This window comes from Drosophila arizonae, chromosome 3 (assembly GCF_054131065.1).
Source record: "Drosophila arizonae isolate 15081-1271.41 chromosome 3, UAZ_ARI_1.0, whole genome shotgun sequence".
NCBI lineage: Eukaryota > Metazoa > Arthropoda > Insecta > Diptera > Drosophilidae > Drosophila > Drosophila arizonae.
Genome location: NC_142923.1, coordinates 20,481,960 through 20,508,147, shown reverse-complemented (window position 1 = coordinate 20,508,147; position 26,188 = coordinate 20,481,960). Strand labels below are relative to the sequence as shown.

The window sequence follows — 26,188 nt, the reverse complement described above, 5'->3', positions numbered from 1 at the left end:
TGTATCATGTGATTTATATTACACACATATACTATACATACATATACATATACATACGTGTATTTGGATGTTTGTTTTGAATTCTTCTATATAAACAATATTGATGATTCATCAGATATCTACTATGTATATATTCGCTTCCATTTACATATATAGATAGATAAATATTGTTTATGTTTTCTATGTACATCTATCAATCTATAATATATGTTTATATAAATATTATCTTACATGTTTTTATGGTCTTTTATTTTCCATTCTTATTTTCCATTTATAATTAGCATAATAGTTAACATAAGTTTCGCTGTTTCAAATGATTCCTACTTCTTCTATATACACATGACATAACTTATCACCTTCCTCTACATACTTCAGCATATTATGCTTGTTATTCTGTTTGTCATATATCATATATTTATTTATATGTACACCTACTTCAGCACACGGAATGATTTCATGTATTCTGTTTAACAAAGTGCAGTCATCGTTGAGTGAGCTATCTCTAGTGCTTGAGTAATAGAGTTCCGGGTTCGAGCTGCTTAGTTTAATTTCTTATTGAAGTGTGCTTTATTTAAGCAGATAGCTACCGATCAATGGTCATATTAATTATATTATTATTATTACCTCAAGAACTTCTAAAAGTAGATTACGATTGTTTCATGAATAATAAAGTTTTATATAAAAATTTTAAATTTATTTAATAACTACGGTATAAAAAGCTATTTTCGTATTATATATATAAATTATTAAATTTTAATTTTGTCTATTCTTTTTACTGGAATGTGATAGCTATAGCTATAGCTATATTTAAGCTATGGAACACATTTAAAAATGACATTTTTATTCTTTTCTCTGCAGTTGAAATGAACAATTCTAACAATTAGCAATAAATTAATTTTATCTTCATTAGCAGTAAATAAAAATTTGTTCATTCATAGTATATAACAAATTTATTTATTGCTCATTTTTCATTCAACAAAATCGTTAATTAATTTTTCTATCGAGAAAGAAATTTGCATCATGGTGCTATTATTATTTTCTCAACTGCACAGTATATTAATTAACAGATATTTATTGATTTTTGTTTTTTAGAATTTTTATTTTTTAATAAATTTCACACGCCGAAGAATTGTATAATCGAAAATTAAATAATAACAAATCAGAATAGCTCTATGTGTTGACGTATTCTCCCATATTTCACATATTTTAATATGAAAGTGAGAAAAATGGATCATTTATCGTGAGCGATTATGAACTCAAATATAAAGAAACAAATTTGTATTTTAAAGCTGAGTTATACAATTTTTACCAATTTTAGTTAGACTGTAATTTATATATTATACAAAATTAATCTGCATCTGTTCTCCCAGCTTAAGGCAATCCTACCTTAAAAGCCAAACCCTTTCCCTTTAAATTTCTCCAAGGTCTTAAATATAAAATTCTCTTTCTAGTTTAGTTTTCGTCCATAATCTCGAAATAGTCATAAATTATTGATAAGCTGAAGTGGCAAATTCTATTCTAATATTAAAACTTGCAAATTTAATTTTCATGCACAATTTTCATGCTCATTTAGTTATGTTAGGGTATTCGAGTTTCATGCTCCCCCGAGATGGCTTCAATTTAGATATTTTGTAGGCTCTTTTGAAAATTAAATCCAATTTGACTGCAGTGCCAAAACTCGCTTGCGGCTCCCCAGCAAACTGAAGCTCCAGCTTTGGGGCCTGTCACACACACACACACAGGGATTGAAAAGATGGGGGTGTGGGAGTTGGCAGAGGGAGTGAGAAAGAATGAGAGAGAGAGAGAGAGTGAATGCTGGAACCGTACTCCGCCTCATTTTTTTTTGGGCTCCGTACTTAACATATTTGCATTGACAAGCAGACAGACCCAAACAGATATACATAAATTGTCAGCTGTAGCAATGAACTGGGCGCTTTGGGGAGCGGGACCCATTAAAATTATTGATTTTATGCCGTCTGCAATTTTGCCCTTTGGCCACGCAATTGCGAGCAGTCAGAGCAGCGCCCCCTGCCCCCATTTTTACGGCTGCTGCTCTACACATTTCAATTAATCAACTCAATTTGCGTTGAAAGTGCAAAGTGCAGGCGGAGAAGTGAGTGAGTGAGTGAGTTGAAGTAGTAGCCAAAGATATACCCTGTGGGCAGGCAAAAATTATTTCATCGTAAATTAAATCATAATAAATTAAATTACAGTAAAATATTTTTCCCATCTGCTGAATCTTCATAATTGTATTAAATATATAATAATGATGTTATGCCAATTTTAATAGAAAAACTCTTATTTATCTAAGTTCTATATGGAGTAAAAATATTATGGTATTTATCTTTTTATTAAGCTGCATTAATCTCTTTGCATAGATAGAATATTGTCCTCTGAGAGTCATAGACATATAATATACAAATATTATATATATCATATTCAGTTATGATTTGATAGGGTATTTCTAGAGTGTTTCCTATGACTAATTTACACTTTGTAAAATTTATTATTATACCCATAGTATACCCTATTTATATATAGAGTGTACTTAAGTTAACTCAGCCAAGAAACATTCAGAGTAGTCATTTATTATATCCCTTTAAGCCAAGTTTCTATATATTCATCTCTTCTGCTTTCATTCAGATAGTATACTCCATAATACACAACTTTTATAGGGTATTCAGAAGTCGATTTCCCCACTGGTCAATCAACTCGAGCATTGGACTACTCTCCTTTAATTATAGCCACGTTTTTCTATATGTCTGCTCACTCATTTAGCATACCCCATAAAATCCATTTTTTTCTAGGGTATTCATAAGTTGATTTAGCGAGCGGCCGACTGGCCGACGGACTCGTCGGGCACATTGAATAATTTTCTGGCAGGGGTTTTGGCTTGCTCTGCGCTCCTTCGGCTCGTAACTCTAATAATTATGTCAAATCGCATTGTTGCAGATTCCTTGTCTTTGCTCCTCTCCTTGCCTCTTCCTCTCACCCCTCTGCTCACCGTCTGCTTTCCAATTTCATGGATTTTAAGTTCATTTTTTTTGCCATGTTTCTCGAAGCGTTTCACGCTTCATTACAACAAATTGGCGCATAGCTGAAGTCGGGCGTAATATTTTATGAATTTCTTAGGCCCATCACAATTGAAGATTCGCTAATCTTTTTTTTTATTTTTGCAAATTATGAATTATTAATTATTGCCATTATGGGGCAAAGGGTTAGCTCGAACAGCGCTAAGCGCATTTGGCCGTGAGAACTAATGCGCTTGTAATTACCCGATTTGGGGTGAATCTGGAGCCGAATCTGAATTTGAATCTGAATATGAGTTCGACCGTGAACATGAATATGAATATATTATGAGTATTGAATTGAATGCAACTTTGACTTTTCAATTGTCAATTGCAAATTACAAAATTATGAATATTAAATTAACCAATTTGGGCCGTTGCAATAAAATAGACCGAATCAAAATGGGTTGCGAAAATAAGATAGGCTAGATATACCCTAGGGTTTTAGACGAATGCTGAGTGGCACAATGCGGTTCCGTTGTGTAAGAACTATATATCTGCAATCTCAAGATATTTAAACAGACGTCGGGGTATCAACTAGTCATATACTCCCGCCCTGCGCAATTCCTGTTTTCTGGTTTTTTATTCGAATTTTTTTGAATGCAAATTTTATTAATACAATTTTATCCCAATTTCTAATTCTGGAAATAAACTTTATGGCATATATGCATATGTATGTTCAGTTCCTCAATTTATTTCATGTTATTGCTGTAAAGAGAGTAATGAAAATTTGTTGGAACACTGAGTCAAGTCTCTGCTCACAGTTATAAATATCATACGCATAATCGTTTTGTGTGTGATTTTGGAATATCTTATGAATCATCTGCTGTGCCAAATACTTGAATGATCATTGTGAAATTATATTCTACATTGCCAGCCCGTGTAAACAGATGTGTGCTTAGACTTTCTCCACTTGTTCGCCTAATGCAAATGAAGCGTTGTTTCCGCTTAGACCTAGCCTTTGCCTCTGCCCCTCCCCATCCCTCGACTTCCGCTTGACAGCAGCTAAATCAAAAGCGTGTGTGTGGCTAGTCAGAAATTCCAGATTCTCACTCAATCCCTATCCAAAATAAAAAATAAGTGTGACGAATTGCCTGCGGTCCGAAAGAGATAAATTGAGACGTCGCGTCGAGTGTATAAAATGTTCACATAATGAACTAATAAAGCTCGCAAATATTTGCGCAACAGCAGCAAATTAGGGCGAGGGGCGATTGTTGGGTTTGGTTCGTACCAAAAAGTATCAAGTGACACTGAGGATGGGCGGGTGGTTTTGGGTGGTTGCCCTATGTTGGCGGTTAACCTCATCTGATATTAAATGACCTAAGCTCAAGGGAAACCTAATTTGTTTAACACACACACACACTCACACAATTTGCAATTAAATTTCGCTAAGGGTGCAGTTAAGGGTTGGGGGTGGTGTTGAAAGTCAACAAACACGCGCAGGGATATGTTCGTGAAATATTCAAGTTTACTTTCAGCTGCCATCAGCAGTTTCTAGTTTAGTTTTATTCAAATAAGTTGGGCTTATGCTGATCAGAGATTATTGAGTAAATTATATATGATTTAGAATCCTTGATTAATTCTGTTTGATTTCTCATAAATATTATTTTAATTTTAATTATTAGTACACAGTTTCACGTTATCAAAAAAGCATAGTTAAAATCTCACACAAAAGCTGTGAGCGTTTAACAGCTGCTGCTTCTAGCTAACAGCGGATAAATACGGATAACACTGTTAGCTAACATTCGACTGTTAGTTAACATTGTATTGATTCTTAACTTTGCCCGGCTGTTCATTTTTGTTTGCCTGTTGGTCCCAGCTCAATTTTCGAGAAATGCTTGAGGTTTTGCTCCCATATATCCGCCCCGTGACAGTATGCAACGATATTTATTTATATTTCTCTGAATTTGCTAAGCTGCCTGTTAGTCGCTTCTGGTTGCCTGGTATTTTGGCTGAATTTTAATCAATGTTTTAAGGCTAGAAAAGTTAGTCTGCTAGCGGCCAATTGCAACTGTTAAAATGTAAATTTAAAAGCGACGATCGCGAAGACTTAAAGTAAAAATGCAGAATTTATTTGTTGTTTTATGCAAGCATAAAAACTGAATTAAGGAAAGGAACATATAAATATCTACATAAAACTAATTATTGTCCGTCTCTTTTTCATATAAGCAACTGCATCTGCAGCAGCTCAAAAGACCAAACAAGTTTTTGCTTCAGCAATCTGCAGTAGTTCAAGGATTTAACCCCTCTTTCATTTCCGATTCCATTTATTCTAGTGGGCGTACTCTACGCGTTGGTTAGCCTCATGTAGTATTAAATGACCAAAGCTTAAGGGAAACCTAATTTGTTTAACATACAGTCAAGCGTTCACACACACACACACACACACACATGTGAGCTGCAATTAAAATTAGCTAAGGGTGCAGTTATGGCTAGGGGTTGGGTGGGGGTTTGCGGTGTGTGCAAAGTCAACGAGCGCACCCTCAAGTCAATTAGCCGCAGCTCGAGCGTAGGGGGCAGTGTGGCCCGCGTCCTTCTATCGGCTGTACTTGAGCTTTTTAACCCTTAAAATTTTATTAACCTCATTTGGTTTTTCCTTCCTTCGGTATAAATACGCTTATCGCGATGATTTCTGTGGAAATGGCAAAGAGAAAGACAAAAAAGTCGCTACTGAAGTAGCTCAATTGAAAGCGAAAGTGTCGCAACCCCCCTCGAGCCAAACCACCCACCCAGAGCATTCAGTTGCAACCCCTCGCAATGTGCAACATTTGTCACAAACAAATCTCTGGACGGGGCAGGAATTCCTCCGGCTATGCTAGGTTGTGCATTAGATTCAGACGACGCGCCCTGTTGAACGTCTACGCAGCGCAGGTTGATTAGAAATTCCATTAAAATTCCATAAAAAAGAAAAAACGTTAGCCGCACCCGATTTTTATACCCTGTAATCGGAGTAAAATAGGGTAAACTGTGAAAGAAATGTTGCTTAAATGCTTGAAATAAATAGATATATGGATTACAATTGCAATATGTATTACTATTTCATTAGATAAATATATAGAACAGCTATCGGAAGGCTGTATTTTTTGCTTATCAGAACTTAGATAACGTATATAAATCAGTCATCAGTCTTACATTATATCATTATCTACGTATAATATCTAATCGATATATAGATCTGCCTGCTACTTTAGTTGATTACCATAGTATTATAACTAGAAGGTATATATAGAGTAGCTGCCTGACCTAGATCAATCATACCGATAGTTATAAAAGAAGGACTTTTTCTTGACCAATACCTAGGCAGTATTTGCTATTAACTATTTACGAGGTATCTTCACAGTCGATCTCTTGCGTCTTATTTGTTAAGAGGGTGGCTTAGCGCAACCCAAGCCAAGAACTACTGACGCGTCAATTTCAAGTTCCATTGCAAAATCGCGTGTAAGATTAGTCCGTCACTTGCTCTCTCTTTCTCCACTCCCCTTCACTCTCTCTCTCTTTCTGTTTCACACTCTCTCCTGTGACTCTTACTTGTCTAATTAAGTCGCAAAGTGTGTCCCTGCTTTTGGGATGGTTGCGTCTGGTGCGGCGTGTGGCCCCGATAAGTGCTGCGAGCGTGTCAAATTATCGACCATATAATGCAGTTCACGTGTCGCCAAAAAGTGGAGAAAAAGAAGAAGAGTATATATGTATACTGTTATATATATATATTTTTTTTTTAAATCTGTTTGGTTAATCTGCAATGAACTTTAAATTTGCATTCGTTATAAAAGTCGTGAGTGCCTCGATTATTGTTCAAGATTTATATGGCAATGCGATTTTAGATAAGCTACAACTGAAATTCGAGAGAGTTCCCAAGTGTTTATATATAGGTCTGATGTAAAAACTCTGATGAGGTAGACTTTATTTAACATTACTATTCTTATTATTCCTTTCTTTTTCGTAGCACCTTGGTTACATATATATATATTTGCTTTAAAGCAATCTCTAGATATATCTATATATCTTTCAATATATCTACTCTCCCATTAGCCAAAATGACTGTATATCCATCATTCTTCTATATTGCCATGTCCACCCCCAACATCTCTATTTATATACACCTAACACAGTCGTCTAGTACTCATTCCGTCATCCCCGAACCCCTTCACCACATACCCTGCTACCATATTACATTTACAATTTCATTATTAGAGTAACTAATTTGTAAAGCTCAAATCTCGCTCTCACTTTATCACCTGTCACACAGCCGCAGCTCAGTTCCCAATTGGATTTCAATCAATGCGACATTTTCCACTATTTCCATCTCATATGCTTATATTTTCCTGAATTATATCAGCATTGCATAAAGTCATATTGAGCAGAAAATAGGAAAAAAAAAAACAGCTACAATAGTCGACAAATTGTGTGTGCATAATAATAATAATAAATATATCTCGTATAATGCCACATGTTCGGTTCGTGATTGTGCATCTCTCTCTCGCGCACAATAGGAAGTGCAACGGCAGCTCCCAAGCGGCCCACTAACCGAAACCCCAACTAAAAACAATAACAAGCAACGCTGCCCGCAGCTGCCTGAGTGGGAGAAAGAGAGAGGGAAGGGCGCTTGATGTGGGGGAAACAACATCCAACCACGTCACATATAATCATTATTATTAACAGCACAGCAGCCCGCTGATGATTACCTCTCTCCCTCTCTGCACAAATGTTTATTATTGCATTTTGATTTCCGTATGGTACTTTTGTTTTCTGGTGCATCCACTCTCTCCATTTCCCTCTCTTTGTCGGTCTCTGTTAGCAGCCAAAAGTTGGGATATTTTTACAGTGCTCTCTGCTAAGACTGTTGCGCTTATCAGCCAGTGAAAGGAGGCATTCTTCTTGTGAATTGATAAAATAAATAAACACGATATTGTCATTGCAGTGAATCAGACCAATACACATATATCATATAAAGCTGAACCGAAATACCGACAGCTTGATAAGTTGGGTAGACAATGGCATTTCCGTTGCAGATGCAGCGGATGTTCGCTTAACTTGCAAAGGAAAAAAAGAGTAGCAGCAAAAAACAGTTTCTCAGTTTTTTTTGCACACTTAAGTGCAGCTGTGAACAGCACGTGCTAAGACCACCAGCTGCTGTTGGCCAGGTTAAGCGTCAGTTGTTTGTTATTGGTTACAGTAGAGTCAAATACACAGTTAACAGTGGCCACTCTTAACAGCCGAGCACTCTCACTTAACACACATCATTTACACCAGCCACTTACATTGTCCACTGTTAAGTTTCCGCTCTCACAGCTGCAGCTGCTCACTGTTAACAACGAACGAACGTTTGTGCTGGGAGAGCAACCACTGTTAACCACTGCTGTTGCTGCTGTTGCTCATTACCACTGTTAAGCTGTGAGCTCGTTCGCTGTAGAAATATCCCATCAGTTCAGTCTCGACAGGCGCGCATAGTGGACGTGTGAAGCGGCAATTGCGTATATTTCGCTTTTTCGCTTTTAGGGCCTCGCGTAATTTTCGAGTTTTTTCAACAAATTGCAAAGGCAGCGCAACGATGTCGTCAGTTATATAAATATATGAATTTTGTGCCGAATTAAAATGCAAAGTGACTAAACATTAGCAATAAAAGCAAAAGCTAGCAAAAAATTAGTCATCAATAAAAGGTGTTAAAAGGCAACAACTAGCCAAAATGTTGCCAATCAGTGCAAAGCGAAGAAACAAATGACAAAACACGCAAGAAAAGTGCAATCAAAAGGATTACAACTAAACTAAATAAATATATACCAATTGACAAAGCCAAAAACGCAAACTAAAGAAAAAGAGCAAGATATCTTGTTTTCATTGCCAATACGCGCAATACCCCAAAACAACAACAACAGCAGTGCAACAGCTTGTTTACCGTTACACCTCAACATCATGTTAGCCGTGAAAAACTTCTTTTTGCCGGAGCGCACCAAAGCGCCAGAGACACCGCAACGCTTCTCCCGTATGCCCGAAGCCTTTCTGCGCTCCATCCGCAGACGTTCGCTCCGCGTCAAACGCGCCAAAAGCTTGGTTGTGCCCGAACGCGAGAAACGCAAATCAGGTGAGGTACAGTGTCGATGTAAATGCGACCAATGAACTCCGCAAAGGAAATTCAAATGAAAGATGAAAGAAATGAAGATGAAGAAGAAGCTTTAAGCGGAGCTTTTAACTTGAAGATCAATATTTTGCAGTTGCATAAAGCAGAGCTAGCGGCATACTTTTAGACTTCGACAATAGGCTTTTTTAATACCCTTTACAAAATGATGCAACATGTCAAGGAGAACTTATTTAGACCTTATAAGGGCGTATTACTCTATGTACATACTGTGTTTTATGGAGTGTATTTCTGATCTTGGCTGGCTTTTAAAAACTGTTTTCTTTAGGGCCCATTCGACGTAGTTGGGCAATTATTTTCGTATAGTCGTATATATACATAAAGCTTTATACGCATCCTAGCTTTTATGACAGCTTAAACCTGTTTGGGTTTAGTCAAATAATGTACTAATTTTTAAAAATAGTAGAGCACATAAAAAATGTATTCATTCATTAAAAAAAAAAAAAAAATAATAATAATAAATAAAATAAATAATTAAATAAATAAATAAATAATAATAATATTAATAATAATAAAAGATATTTATATCTTATTAATACTTAATTAATAACCTATATAATCTGACCAAAGTTTCTATAATTTCTGTCTTTCAATCAAATGCCAAAACTTAAGAGCTTCACAGTTCGTTAGCTCATAAGACAGCCTTAGTTTATATAATACAATATAATATCATTAAACATATCACTAATAGATGATTTTCAGATGATATAACTCATTCATTTTAATTAACTAGAGTGTGAATTAGTTAGCGCTCTCAGCGCTATTCATGTTTGGGTTACCCTGAACCCGAATCTTAACTTGGCTTTAAAGTAGGTGCCATTAAAACATATTTTTTTTATTATAATTAGTTTTTGTGCAATTTCTGACAAATATAACAAATGCAAATGCAATTTGGCAAAATTCAAATTGGGTAACAAACGAAGAAAACATAATTATAATTTTGACATAGTTTGGTCAGTTCCGCGAGCGGTTATGTCAAAATTTGGCCAAACAACTGAAATGACAGCACTATTATAAAATTATTATGTACCAAGTTTTTCTCTTTCTATCTGTATTTGTCAACTTTGCATGAGAACGAAAACAATAAATATATAATGTCCATTGTTTCGGCGCACGAATTGCCACGTCAAGTGAAAGGGCAAAAGCGAAAGTTACAATAAAAAAAGAAAATAAAAATCAAAGAGAAAAAGTATCCCCTTAAGAAGTGTACCAAGGGGGGGTGCGAACCGCCCTTGACAACTGTTTAGCACATGCAATTATCGATTCTCAAATAATGCGGGCGAGAACCGAGAGACCTTCCAGGAGGCGTCAACGTAGGCCACAGAGGCACACTCGGTGCAATCAATGCCAGCTAATGACGTCAAATGGATGTGTGAAAAGTGGGGAAAAAAGCGACACTAACTTTTTATCTTTCCTTCTTTGTCTTTATCTCTATCTATATATAGCTAGCATCAATTGCTGGGCTGCATAAAGTGTTGTTAAATGAGAATTTAATCAATTCGTTAAATTAGCTAGAGATAGGTAGAGCTATAAGGTATACAGAGAGGGTTGATCATAGAATTGAATAAGAAATATGATAAAATGAACGTGGGAAGCTCCCTGAATACAACATTGTTGAATTTTGATAAATGTTAATAATCACAGAATCAAAAAGACATATTTTTGCATTTAAGAAGGAACTGGAAAATATGTTAAGTTTCGTTTTAAAACAAGTTTATATTTGCATTTTTTTTGGGGTTTGAATACTTTTACTTCAGTGTTAGCCATTGTTAGATTTTGAGTTATGATATAAATCTGACCAAAGATTTTGATTGGTTTATGCGAAAACGAAAGCATAAACAAATCACTGTTGCTTGGATATATTTTGAAATCGCGAAACATATTTAATTTAAGCAGAGAGTTTTTCTTTATTAATGCAAATTTTCCTTTTGCAATAATTTTAGTTTCGTTTCGGTTCATTAAAAAAGATCAATTCCTATACAGCAAAACTTTCAAATGCTAAAATCGCTTTCAATTTCATTTATATGGAAATATGTAGTATGACGATACAGATTTATAAAACTGCTTATACGAATTTTGATTTCAATGGAAATTTATAGCATGACTATATAGACTTTCTATATAGATGTATATATAATTTCTTAAAAAAATGCAATTCCTATGATATGTAGCATTTCTATATGAACTTTCTTTCTTTATATTTGCACTTTCTATGACTTACTCAAAATTTCTATAAATTACATCAGATTTATCTAATATATATATACAGAATAAACCCCTGCTATTTATACTTATTAACCACTGAAATTCCAATAATCCAATATATTTCCCTAGCAACTCGACAATGTATTTTCAAAGTGACCCCAACTCACATCGAATATATGTATATAGAAATCTTTCGATTTTCTTTTGCTATAGTATTGTAATTTCTATATATAAACCTATGTCATCTATTATAATAGATCCCCTTTCCATTTGCAGTGGCCCCATAAGGCGTCAATTAGATAAGATAAGCCTCTGTTGTTGCTGCCGCTTCTTCTTCTTGTTTATTTATTATATTCCAGTATTTGCGTTCATTCACTTGCAAATTGTTAATTAAATATAAATATAATAAAAAAAAGTAATGCTCCACTGATAAGTCTTAGCACCCTTCCTGAAATCTGTAAAGTTTTGAGCAAATATTATATGTAGTGTATATGGGTTTTATCTGGTTTCTTCTATATAAATATATATATACGTAATGTGCTCCAATTTCCTGCGGCTATTCGGTTGACTTTTCGAAGACCTTGACGCTTCGCTGACGTTCTGCTATGGAAATGCGAATGGAAATGGGAATCTGAATCTGATGTGATCTACGTCTGTTGATAATACTAAAAGCTAGCGAGACTTTAATTGTTCTTGTTGTTGTTGTTGTTGTTGTTGTTGTTGCTTTAAACACGTTTCTTTATATCTTTTTTGTTTATTTCTTTTTGTTGCTAAGAATCTGAATTTTGGATTGTTTTTTTTTTCTTTTTTTTTTTTTTTGCTTAAGCAGCAGCAACAAATTAAGATTTTTAACACATTTTGCGAGAGCATTTGCCAAAAAGTAATTAAAATAATACGCAATTGTTTATACAATACATATTAGACAGAAACGGGTTGTCTACGTCTAGATATATATGTATGTATACATCTGAGATATAAGAGCAGCGCGCTGGTTGTGCAGAGCATGGGTTCATATAGCAACAACTAACAACATCATCGTGATCATCATCATCAACACCATTAGCATTGTACTACATGAGATCATGGCATCAAATGCTGAACTTTTGCTCAAGTACTGACAAAAGTTTCACTCGACTGCGAATGCTGGGAAAAGTTTTGAGTAAAAAGTGAAATCTGTGAATTTTCTATTTCCTGTTGATAATGTCATTATAATTGCCTTAACTGCGACTACAAATTTTACTTACTAATTCAAATTAATTTAGTTGCATTCTCGACATAACTCAGGATTTAGCAACCCACACATGCACACACGCACGCACACTGACCTCCAAAAGTTCACAACTTGCTTGCCCTTAATTAATTATTATTATAGAACTGCCTAAAATTTGTCAGAGGCTGTGACTTGAGCTCCGAATTAATGTGCAGCCCACGTCAATTAAAGCAACGCCCACTAAAGACCCGGCCTGACGCTTGCCTTTTAAGGCGCACTGTATTTCAGTTGTCGCTTTTGGGCACAGCCTCGGCGGCTTGAGTCATGCTTCGTGAAGCTAGAATCAAGTTAGTCTATGGCTCAACAGACACGCGTCCAACCACTGATGGCAGCGACTGTATCGATCTCATTTAACGTCGATCATTAATCATGCAAGACTTCACGGCCAAGAGACAAATGAGCAGCTCGATTCTCTCCATAGTTGATACCAAATATGTGTGCAGCTCGATGCGACAAATGGTGCTAAATATGTTTCTCTATATGCAACTAAATATAGGTCTATATAGACTATATATGATTAATATATATCTCTAGGCGCTTATATTTATTTTCAACTTATGCAGCGCACGCGCCCCTGCGCTAAATGCACCTTTTGATCTGCGTTTGTCCGTAATTATCTTCGGTTTTTTTATATTCTTCTTACCTTTCTCCTTGCTAGCGTGTAATTAATGAAGTCTTCTCTGATCTTTCCCTTGGCCAGCTATGATAATTTGTAATAGGCAGTTGACCAATATATATTAACGTCTTTATCAGCGTAGACGCCGCTGCATTGAGGTCATGCAAGTCATAAATGTTACGCTTTGGGCTTGGCCTAAGCAATATTATTATTATTATTGTTACTAGAAATATGATATATGATAGCATTTCAAACACTTGATATGGGGTTTGTTTGCATATGATTAGATCGATTTCAGCTGTTCTAGTTTTCACGAAAATTTCTTCATTTACAGCTGTTGAAAGAGCTTGTTGTTCTTCCAAAGTAGTGCAGCTCTAGATAAGACTTAGAATAGAAATTTTCTACAATTTTAAATATATTTTTTTTATTATTATTTACTTTCAAATATATATATTTTTTTTTTATTTTTTATTTTTTTTTATTATTTATTTATATATTGTTTTTATTATTTATTATTTATATTTTTATTATTTTATTATTTATTTATATATATATATTTTTTTTAAATATTATTATTATTATTATTATTTTTTTTTTCTTATTTCTTTGAGTACATTTATGTTGTGTGCGCACTGTTGCTTGACTTTCTTGTCTTATGGGAAAATCCATAGCTAAGTCAAGTTAAATTTGTCGATCTTTTTCCTAAAGCCATTCCGAGCAGCACTCTTAACTAATTTAAAGACAATTAGTCAAACATTTTTATGGCAATAGCTCTCGCATAACATATGCTAAGCTGTGCTCTCAACTGTAACGAAAAATCGTCTAAGAATTTTCCCAGGAAATGGTATTTCTCATCTGTATCTTTAATATTGAAATTTTTGTTGAAAAAAAGAAAAGAACACTTTGCGTATATTTTCAATTAAATCATTTGAAGACGTACCCAAAACAGACCTGTCCAAAAATCTATCTGCATGTTTAATGCAAAGCTATCCCAGTCTCACCCTCTATAGCTAACTGTAATAGGAAAATCGCTTAGGGAAAATGGGGAAAATTGAGTATCTATATGCAAATGAGTTGACACACAGCGACGACACGTTTCAAGCGCCGTTTCCGTTGCCAACTTTGGTGGACACTTGTTTTGAAGTTTCGACGGGGAAAGAGCAATGAAAACATAGTAGAAAAAAAATCAACCACCAAAGGCCGTCCCTGGCAGTCCGGCCTATTCTAACCAAATAAGCCTGTAGTTTTTTTTTTGTTTGCCTCTTTCTAATATTAAAATATATTTGTTGGCTTTGTATTGCCTATCGGCATGCACAAAGCGATCAAAGTTGAATCGTGAATAGGTTTTCTGGTCACTTGTTGCCCATATCGGGTGCCCGGCTCAGCCCTTGGTCAGCGAGCGCTTTTGTTTTCGTATTCCCCAATTGAACGAATCTCCTCTGTTGCGCTCTCACTCACTCTCTCTCGCTTTGGGTCTGTATATGGATAGAGCCCTAGCCAGCGGAAGTTATTATTTAGGTTCCATTCAATTCTCGCATTGTAATTCAAATATGACACTGGAGCTCGGCTCGGCTCGGCGCTGCTCTGCTAATAAAATTCTATGCAAGGCTGTTAACCATAAAGCGTTTGATCATTAAGTTAAGCAATGCTTAAGCCAAAGGCTATATAGAATATATATGTATGTGTGGTATATGAGTGTGCTTGTATTGGCTAAGGTTCAGTCACACTCAACTGATTCTCTTCTCTGGAACTTACATGAATCTTACAACACAACCGGTTCAAGTGGTTGTTGCGGTTGTTTTCTGCCGCATTTTCGGTGGGCTGTCATACCTGTGTGTGTATGTGTGTGTGTGTGTGTGTGTGTGTGTACGTTTGTGTGAAATATACACTGTCCTGCGGGCCTGCTAATGAGCGTATCAACTATCAATTGGTTAACACTTAAGTGTTTGGCTTTAAAGACACGCACATGATCTTGGAGTTATAACAATAAATTAAGTTGGTCATAGAAAAATCATAAAATAAAATTCCTGAAGTTTAAGGAGCTCTAGAAATCCTTAATTTAAGTGCCTACTTTTTTAATAATTATATGAAGCTGAGTCAAGCTTCAGAGATGAATAAAAATATTGAGAATGTTTGCTAAAAAGCAACTTTAAGAAAAGAGAGTCAAGAAAAACTAAATATTTAATATGTACGATGTATAAAAAAATCTGCTGGACTTTAATATATGTACTATATTAATTATACATGAAGAACTTTGCCCTAGAAGTGCACAAAAATAATTTGAAAATATGCAGAAAATTAGGAACTTCTAAGAATATTTCAATATTTATTGTATAATATATTAGTATAGCATCCATATAAAAACAAAAACAAATTGAGTTAAGCTTAAGAGCTACATTACAATAATAAGAACATAAGCTGAATATCATTAGTATTTACGGTTTAATACTCTATAGCATCCATATATGAAATTGAACTAGACTTTAGTTGAGAAAGAGATAAAGCTAATGAGCAAATATTCCAGACCTCAGCCTATCCCAATAAATTGCTCCATACAACTGGCAGCTGCTCGTGCCAGCAGCTCTCACTCTTAAGTGATCTTTAATGGCCTCGGCTCAAGTTCAGCGCTGGCGCTTTGTTGGCCAGTGTAATTCAATAGGCCGGCAGCGAGACATGTATTGGCGTATGACTGATAGCAGTTACTCACTGCCTCGTAGGTGCCTCCAAAACAAAAACAACAACAACAACAGCAACAGCGTCAGCATCTCATGACTGTAATGGGCAGTAAGTCAATGAACCGAAACACGAAATACGAAAATCTGTGACGAGATTTCAGATGGAGCCGACTCTGCAAGTCAAGTTAGCCAAAAGCCAGAGGCTGAGCCTCTATATGTACAGCTAATTTAATTCAATCTTGAGAGATAACTGACAATCATTTTCCGTTTTTACTTTGCTTTTGGTTTTTGGCCTAACTAACAAGACGCTCTTTATGGAGCTAGCCAGCCCCTGGTGCGACCTCGGTCCAGGCCCATAAATAAGAATGTAATGGACGAGGCGCAAAACAATGGGCCTCATAATTTTGTGCAAAAAGGAAAGAGAAGAAGAAAGAAATGAAGTAAAATCAAAAGATGTAAACGAGGCGCTACGATTTCTATAGAAAAGGTCAGTCGAGCGACTGGACCAAATGCCCAGTTAGATCTGACAGCAGAGAGAGTGTGTGTGAGAGAGAGAGAGAGAGAGAGAGAGAGGGAGGGAGAGAGAGGTGTAGAGTCCCGCTGCGGGCAAAAGTAAAAGTAAGCAATTTACAGATTTGTTGCGCTTGCTAGACGAAGAAAGCGGCAGGGCTAAAGGAAAATAGTCAGCTGGTCAGTTCCTATGATCCTTCCTTATACAGCTGTTCCAGACAAGACGCACTTTAATTAGTTGCTGACCATGTAAATCGATTAATTGAAACAAATTTATAGCTTGCAAAGTGAAGATGAATTGTAAAGGTGGATAAAATTTAAGGCGCTGTAGCTGAAGAAACTATAAACTAATTTCTAATATAGAAAATATGGAAAATGATTATAATATATAATGATTATAATCGACAAGAAATTTCCAGAAAACAGAAAAATATCAACAGTACAAAAGTTGTATAAAGAAACAGAAACTTTGATTCTAGGTATGAAGATTTACTAAAATCTTCAGTTTAAATTTTATTAGAATTTTTCTGAAATCTTAAACGATCTTTCAATGAGATAGCTAAGAAAGCCAACAGATCAGTTAAGTTAGGTAGGTAAAATGATGCACACATCCAATGAAAATATCTAACTAAGCTGCTTAAAGTTCTATAAAAACAAATAAATCCTTAAATATTTATACTTTGATATTCTAATAAAATGCAATGAATAGAATATGAGATAATAAAGAAAATTTCATTTTAAACAAGAAACTTATCATCTAAGCAAATTAAACGTATATCAACTGGCGATCATTATAATCCGAAATGGTAATAAAAACAAACTATATATATGTGGTCGTTGGATAACCACTCGAGACAATCAAAAGATGACGATCATAAAATATATATGAAACATAAATACGTTTGCCATTTGGCTATGGCTGCAGACAGGGGCAGCTGCCTGAGACGCGTGCGATCGTATCCCAGGAAATTTTTACGAAAGACACACACAAATACACACACACACGTGCAGTTAACAGTTAACTCAAAGAAAGTGAAGTGAAAAACCTTTGCAATCGCAGCACTTTTTCTACCATTTTCGCTGTGCATTTTGCAGTCAGACAGCTGGCACTTCATAAACATGTCATATTTAATAGAGTTCAGCTACGGGAGAGATGCTACTGGGAATATCAACCACCAGGACTTGTGTCTTCCTCTTCTTATTATTAAATTTTTTTTTTTTTTTTTTTTTTTTTGATTGACTCTCGTTCTTTTTTTCCAACTTGGGAGAAAGTTAGAAAATAGAAGAACTGAAATGCATAAAAAAAAAATAGGTAAAATAGGTAGAAATTGTATGTTTATTTCGGGCTCATTGTAAAATGATCTGTGTCATAAATTTGACATTTAATCGTCTGTAGAATTCTCTGTGCCTATTGAGCAAGGTCTGGTCATTGCCTTATCCCGAAATCCCTCATAGATTACATTCCCTAACAAAAATTCGTTTGCGATTAGATTATATGTAGCGACTTTTACTCAATTGAATAACGAATCGAAATTTCTGTTGAAAAAGCTATAAAACTATGGATAAGGAAATTATTGAATTTGCTAAAAAAAGTTTCCGTTTCGTTTGTTGTTCACTTTTACTTACGTAAATTAAAAATTATTTTTATTTTTATCGCGCTGTCGTTACATTTGTGTGCCATTATTTTGAAGTGCTGCAACAATTTACTAATTGAAAGGTAAATGAGAGGGAGACAGATGAGCAGAGTGAGAGAGCGAGAGGGTGGGAGGGTGAGGAAGTAGAGCAGTAAAAGTTGTGGGCTTTTACATAGGCTCTGTTGTATACCCTGTTGAAATTGAAAAAGTGTGGATGGGTGTTGGTGGGAGGAGAGGTGAGCTAGGCGATATATAAATAATAAATAATAAATTTTCCATATAATTATTTATTCTTCTTCGGCTTTTTTAATATCAAATGCTCCAAATTTTTATAAGAAGTGAAATGAAAGGAAACCTTCTTTCTCTATGTCCTATATGTCCTATATACTATCTATCTCATATATACATTTATATAAACATCTATCTATCTAGTATCCAAGACTATTTAGCCAAAAATCTCTCACTCTCGTCCACATATACAGGTCCACATCTACAGGGTATTTGCTAGTCTCTCGCATGCCACATTTCCGCCTTTGTAGGCGAGTGTTTCGCAATTCATATTTTATTTTCTGTATCGCTCGAGTTTAATGATAAATGAGCTGCGATCCCCACACACGAAAAGAATTGGAAAACAGCGTTGACTGATAAAGCAAGCAGAAACACAAAGCGAAATATTTAATGCGCATTTATTTATGTTTTTTTTTTTTTTTTTGTCGTGTTTTGAGTAGTTTTTTGGTTGTCTTCTATGTTAACGATTCCAGTTGCCAAAAATGGAGTGCGCTTAATGACCTTCAAGTTCTATGCATAAATTTTGGCTTTATATACAAATATATACATATATGTGTGTATATATGTGTGTACATACATATATATGTGCGTCTTTTACCTGAGCTCGTAAATCTTTCGCTGCACCAATGACAGCGCATCTTAAGATTTAACCCCTTCTCTCGGCAGCCTCACTTGAGAGAGGGCGTGGTCTGTGTTAGGGTTCAAGCGTGAGGATCTTTAACCACTTAACGCGACCTTCAACTCGACGAATGCGTGTGAATGACTGTGTGTGCGCGTGTGTGTGCACAGTAAATTAGAAGCAATTGGCGTCTCTGCGTCGACTCTTGCCTTCGCTTGCTCAGCAATTTTCTGAAAATGCCAAACACATGTTATTCACCCCCGCAGCTTGCTAAAAAAAAAAAAAAAACTATATTCCATTCAGACTATTTGTTTGTATTCTCATTATTTTATTTTTGCTAATGATGCGTATATTTCTATGTCGGATAATATACTGCAAATATGTATATAAATATGTATATACAAACATCTATATATGTTGCGTACATCATGTGAATTATTTGCCGATGAAGTCATAGCACTCACTCACTTATACATATGTATGTATGTAATGTATATACTATTATAATATTCAAATATGAAATTCCTGCACGTGACATGTGACGTATCTGCCGGAGGTAGCACGCTGTGAGCACATTGCGTGACCATGCCTTAAAAGAAGTGTCGCCAGCCCCGTTCGTGCGACAGAACTTTTACCAATAAGCAGACGACAGTTGGCCGATCTACGCCTAGCGCAAAGTCTCCTTATTGTAATTATAGCTAAATGTTTTTGACAAGTCGAGGCCTAATAGAGTTGTTTGTCATGTAGCGCCAGGCTACATGCCATGCTGGCAAAAATACATGAATGGGTTTACCTGTTTAATAGAGTAGTTATAAATGAAGAGAGCTGAAAGTTGAAGCAGCAGAAAACTGCCTAAAAGTTATAACTTGACTGATTAGATATTATTAATGAGTTAATATATTATATGTTTTTGTTTACTTTTTTTATTAGAGCCTTCAAGCCTAGCAAAATCTATTATATTTGGCCCATACATACTACGCTGCCAATTGTATTCCCTCACTTTGCTCTGTTAACTTAATATTCCCGCACTGGGCTCTGTTAACTTAACATTCGCAATCGACTCTGTTAAGAAGGCGAGCAGTTGCTATTTGATTTACCTTTTCGCCTTTCTTTTCGACTCTCTTTCAGCTACAGTTTTGCTGTGGCCCGCTTTAATCTTGTTTGTGCGATCGCCCTTTGCTCCTTTTTCCTTGTTCTGCTGGGCTTTGGCTAATTTCCTTTGCCATTGTCTCGCCTACTGCTGCTCCTGCTGCTGCTGCTGCTGCTGGGCGTGCATGCAATGAAATCCTCTTTCAACAACCAATTTTTGCTTGCTTTTGCCACCAGTTTCGTTGATTTTTTCACTGATCTCTCAAAGGTGTGTGTGTGTGTGTGCGTATCTGTCTCTCCCTCTCTCAATCTCAATCTCTATCTCTGTCTTAATACAAAGAAAGTAAATCAGATTTTGGAGCAGCTGTGCATCTTACGAAAATCCCAACAGCAGTCGTCGCTTCCTGACCTGATTTATTGCCATGCTTGGACTAGGTCCACTCGGTCCACACTGTCCACACAGCCAGCCTACCTAAATATTATCGTAGGCTCATGCAAATACCGCATATGATTTATGCTCCTATGAGTCCATACCGGAATGCGTAGACCAAAGTAAATTTGCCATAGCTTATGGTTTAGCGTATTATTAAAAGGCCATTATTTGCTCGAAAAGAAAGAAAAATTCCCGAAAACCTATCATAACATGCATGAACTATTTCCATAGATCATTGAAATTCGTGGCATGGCAAAATTTTTCTAATTTTGTAGGTCACTAATTAATGCAAATGCATTTGGAATTCGCTAATGAGCTACGGGCCAGTCAGTCAAGGCTGCCGAATGAATTGGTTGAGGAAGGTTAAATAGGCTATTTTAATGCTCTATTTGAGAATATATATATTTATATACTCTGTAGCTATCATTTGCTATCCTAGTTGACTTATCTCAATTACAGCTGCCCAGCTGTCCAGTTGACGTCGTACTTTAATGCTCAAAGAGTTTATATCCCTCATATTATTTTCGTATTCGTTTTCTAACTATCTTGTCTAGCTTACAGCATACAACGCGCTGTTTACACAGTCTGAGCACACAGCTCAAATTTCCTTGACTTGACTGCAGTAATAACCGAGTTACTTAAGATCGTTTTATAGCTTACGTCAACTCAAGCTGCATTTGTTGAGGTGTGTGTGTTGATAGTTGAGCTACCGTAAAACCATTAAATGGTCAAATAAAATTTATGACATTCCTCAGGAAAAATGAAAACTGAATTCGAAAGAGATCCTTGGTGGGCGCCTCTGATATATTTCATTGTGATGGCACGCTTCAAGAGTTGATAAAGACGCGCAGTTCTTACAGCTGTCCGTAATAAAAGACAGAGAGAAAGACTCTTTTAGTACTTTTCGAGGTCAGGGCGGGGTCAATGATAACAGTTGCATAACAATTTCAAATATTTTCATACAAGAATTTTCTTATCATACTGAACTGTGAGCTAATTAAAATGCTTAACCCACATCAGCAGGCAAATCCCTGAAATGGGCTGTGTATTGTAAATAGTAAACAAACAAACAAACTCTCAACCCTTTCTCTAGGGACTCGAAACGCAAAATGAAAATCTCTCGAGTCGAGAAAAACGAAGAAAAAGAATGAGAAATGAAAATGTGTGTCTCTGGGTCGGGTTTGTCGTGGCTCGTTTGCATACGTAATTAGCTTGGGCATTTTGACAACGATGGCGACATTTGACATGAGTTTGAGTTACGATCAGTTAGGATCAGTGTGCTGGCCGAGCAAGACTGGGAAATGGGAAATGGAAAATGTGTACTGTGTAATGTGAAATGAGAAATGGGAACTTGCGAGGGGAGTTTGCCTCGCTTGCCGCTTATCTTTACACCTCGGTTTGAACTTTACGCCTAAGCCGATCGGCGATCTATCTTCGAGACATTTGACATCATTAGTCAAACTTAAAGACGCATTTGTAATGCTCACATTGTTTTATCTCTTTTACTTCCTCTTCTTCAACTTCTTCTTCTTCTTCTGTTAGATTCGGCTTTAGGCGCCTTTCGACTCTGATCGCAGCCATTAATTAGGTTTCGCTTAGAACCAGTTACCGCCATATTTGATTTGATATCATATCATTTTATTTCATTTCATTTCAATTCATTTTATGGCCATGCAAATTGCAAAACCGCGCTAATTTTTTTCCTTTCCCTGGTCTGTATGAGGCATATCAGTTTCACAAAGCACTTTGTTGTTGTATGTCTCTCAGTTATTTTCTTCATTTTTTTGGGTTTCTTTGTACAACAAAAGGCATATTTATTTCGTTTTAATTTGTAATTTTGCGCTATGGTCAAGGCGAGGAGCGGCTGAAACCAGTTGAACTTGTTAGCGTGTACACACTGTGTCACAGATTTTTGTCCTTTCGTTCGTTTAACAAGCAAGCAAACTAGTTTCTGTCGTCCATCCATCTAACCAGCCATCCATCTATATCCATGTCTTCTCAGAGCACCCTTCAGTGTTTACTCAGCCAGCTCTTAACAACTCATAATAGAGCAATTTTCACGTGTCCTTGCTGGCCAGTAAATCAACTGGTCAAGGCAGCTCACAAGGATCAGCACTTCCATTGTCACTCCTTCGAAAAAGCGTACAACACTTTTCAGCCCCTAAACAGCGAGGTTTGTGAAATTGATCGTGGCACTCGTGGATGCTAATGCTGTGGGCTTTACCAAGATTTACGAGTATTTGGCAGTTTTATGGTTGCTTTTAATTTGCCTGGCTTAAACGGTCAGAAGTGCAGTGATCGAACTAAGAGAAGAGCTTTCACACAGACACGACGCATGTATGCGAAAAGCTTTTGCTGTAGTGGGCAGTGCAGCTTGATTTACGCAAAAGCTCGCAAATACCTGGACAGCCTGTGAAAAGCTTAACTCAAGCTCAAGCGCATCAAGTGTGCTGACAGCTGCTGTTCGATTGCCTGGCAACAGTTGCCGCTGACCTTGAAAGCTTTTTCTTATAAAAACCTGAGCCAGCCGGCTACCAGATCTTAAATTTTGATTGTGTGACATAGCCGAGAGCTAATTTAAATCAAAAAAGTGTTCAAGCAACTGACAATACGAGCAGTAACCCCCCCCCCCCCCCAGTTCAGCACCCCTCAGAGGGGCGCACCAAGCGAACAATTGCCGAAAATGTCTGAAAAGTAGCTGCAAGGTATGCACAGTTTCTTCCTCCTCTTCCCTTGAAAGCTGTCAATCAAAACATAGGTACACACATGATATATATGTGTAGTTATATATAGAGGGCTATAGTCCTGGCATTTGCATAAGAAGAATCACTAATGAGAAACGAAAGGAAACAAAAAACGCTTTTGGCCGCCTTTTGCATGTAGGTCAAAAAGATGTCACGAGCTGCAAACGAGTTTCACGCTAATTACGTCGTGTCGAACTAGTTTACTGTCAAACAGCAAACATTTTCTTACTAATGATTATTTGGTTTTTGATTTTTGTCTCAACAGATTCCTTTGTGAACAGCCAGGAATGGACAATATCACGTTCGGTGCCCGATTTGCGGCTGGGCATTGTCGGCTCTCTGAATTCGGGCAAATCGGCGCTGGTGCATCGTTATCTGACCGGCTCCTATATGCAGGAGGAGTCGCCGGAGGGCGGTCGCTTCAAGAAGGAGGTCTTCATCGATGGCCAAAGCTATTTGCTGCTCATACGTGATGAGGGCGGCGCACCTGAAATGCAGGTAGGTTGAGGAACATCATGAACATCATCATCTAACATACTTTATGCATGAAAATGTTCCTAGATGATATATGGCAGTTCTCTTTGGTGGGAAAAGGGGCTGGGGGGTCTTCTGTCTGAGTATTCGGGGGTGGTTTCCACCTTCAAGTGGGGGAGGCAAGAAAAGTTTTTGCTACTAACAAATTTAGCCCTTATCATCTTGTAAATATTTGAATTGAGGTCAGATGGGGGCAAAACTTTTCTAGTTTTGTCGAGTAGCTCAGCTCGTTTGCCAGTGCTTAGCAGGTTGTTTGCTACACTGCAACAAAACAGAACAGTCATAAATTTAATGTGATTTATACCTCACATATAGGGTATATAGAGGGCTGACAAGTTTTCCAACTGGTCAAGTCAAATCCACTGCAGTAGTAGTTTCTGTCGTAGTTTTTGCCAATTATCAAGTTCTTTTCTCGCCTCTTGCAAAATTTTCCGACTTCTTTGTCAGCTTTCACATTCAATGGCAAAAACTTGAGCTGTCTGCCCGCCGTGCCCCGTGCCCCGTCGCCCCGCCCGACTCAAAACTCTTCTCTAGTGGCTCTTGAGAATGCCTTTTTATTGTATTTTTTTGCTCTGCCTGTGACTCACTCAATCGAACTTCGACCTTTGGCAAGCAACAATCGTAGCCTATTGGCTACGCTGGGCGGGAAGATGGGGGAACGGTGGCTATTATCTTGGCCTGAGGCCAACTGCTGTTGCAACATTTCGGCTCTCAGTGAGCCTTTAAATACCCTAGGCAGGATGCGTATGGTGAAAGTGTGATAGAACTAGTTGAAGTATATACATATACGATAGATCATTAAAATCTACGAATATCTCAGTTATTATAACACACTTTTATCTTTATGTAGTATATAAAAAACTGAAGTTTTAATACGCAAAATCTTAATTTATAATATAATAAAAGAAAAAGAAAACCAGAATAAAAATACAAAAAAAAATTTTCAAATTTTTAGCTTAACAAAAAAAAAAAAAAAAAATAATGTATAAAAAACGGGTATGAAAGCAAAAGCAACGAAAAACTCAAAACCCAAGATTGACTTAATTATTCCCAGAGAAATAAAAAGTTACTTAAGCAGGAAATAAGCCACATACAGAGTAGAAATGTATCGCTGTCTCATTTGATATTATATAAGCACTAGGTAAACAAAAAAAAAAAACTAAAAAAAAAAAAAAAAAAAAAAAAAAACTAATAAGTCTTTAAGTACTAAAAACTTAAGATTGGTCTCAACAAAAATTTGATCACACAAAATGCAGTCAGCACACAGTTACAGGGCATCTCTTAGTCGGCCCATCAGAGACTACAAATATCTTGCCTTATTGCGACACTTTTTGTTTGGCTGTTTGGGCCTTAGCCAAGGGTTCCCATGCTTTTTGCACGTTAGAAGTTTACGTGATGCGGCAACTGTCCAATATCATCGCATTGGGGCTGTCGCAAAGGTTAAAGTTGATAAACTGTGCCACGATTGCAGTCGCTCACAAGCCTTCGAGCAAATAGCGTAGGCCCGCCCCTATATCGTGCCATATTTACATTTCTATGCAACATTTCGTATTCCCGCAGCACAATTCAATTTTTTGTTTGACTCATTGATTCGCAGCTTGAGAAGCTTTTGTTCTTTCCTTGCCATTCGCATTCGGGATATTCGCATATTTGCAAAAAATATTTTCTGTATCGACGCATGTTTATTTGACAAGCGAAATGCCCCCCGCTTACAGCGAGAAGAGGAAGAGGATGCAGAGAAAGAAGAAAAAACCCTCTATGAAACCCTCCAGCTTAAAGGGTGAAAGTGTGGATTATAATTTTTAAGCTGCTTTCGCTTTTGAGCAGACTTTTTTTTTTTTTTATTTGCGGTGGGTATTTATTATGAGATTGTAGGGGTTGATCATCGTATGGAGAAAAAAATGTGCCTGCCACGCGACGTGACCCTAAAAATCGCATAATACCTCGTCTATATCCGAGGGCTTAGCAATTGACTATTTGTAGGGCTTAGCGAATTTTATTTAAATTCCAATTTCTATTTTCACTTTTTTTTTTTTTTTTATCTCCACTGTAATTATGTGTTGTTAATATACGCAAGTCAAGCGTATGATTGACCCATATTTTCAATAAAAAAATATATATTCAGCTTGACAGTTGTGTGAGAGGTTTAAGCTGCATTTTGGATCAATATTTTCTATAATTACATTTATTTTAGATCTTGATAAGGCTTTAAATTAGAAACAGTTTGACAGTAATTAAACAGTTTAAGTTGCACTGCATATTTATTGCTGGGCAATGCATGCTAAACTGTTTATTAAAGTTGGTCTTGCTAGATTTCTCTCTGTCTCTCTCTATCTAATACAGCTTGACAGCCACTCGAGAGTTTGAGTT

At 36.5% G+C, this 26,188-nt stretch overlaps 1 protein-coding gene across 2 annotated transcripts in view; it reads left to right on the top strand.

The window, feature by feature from the left end:
* The window catches only part of CenG1A (Centaurin gamma 1A), a 79,185-nt gene that overhangs the window by 45,183 nt on the left and 7,814 nt on the right, over positions 1–26,188 (top strand). The window contains exons 1-2 of one of the 2 annotated variants that reach the window (XM_018001695.2): positions 8,470–9,147; positions 23,550–23,782. In XM_018001695.2, the coding sequence (XP_017857184.1) occupies positions 8,979–9,147; positions 23,550–23,782 (402 nt within the window). In that variant the 5' untranslated portion in view covers positions 8,470–8,978. Of the gene's footprint in view, positions 1–8,469; positions 9,148–23,549; positions 23,783–26,188 lie in introns of those variants that run through there. The other variant, XM_018001694.2, reaches the window with a different exon arrangement.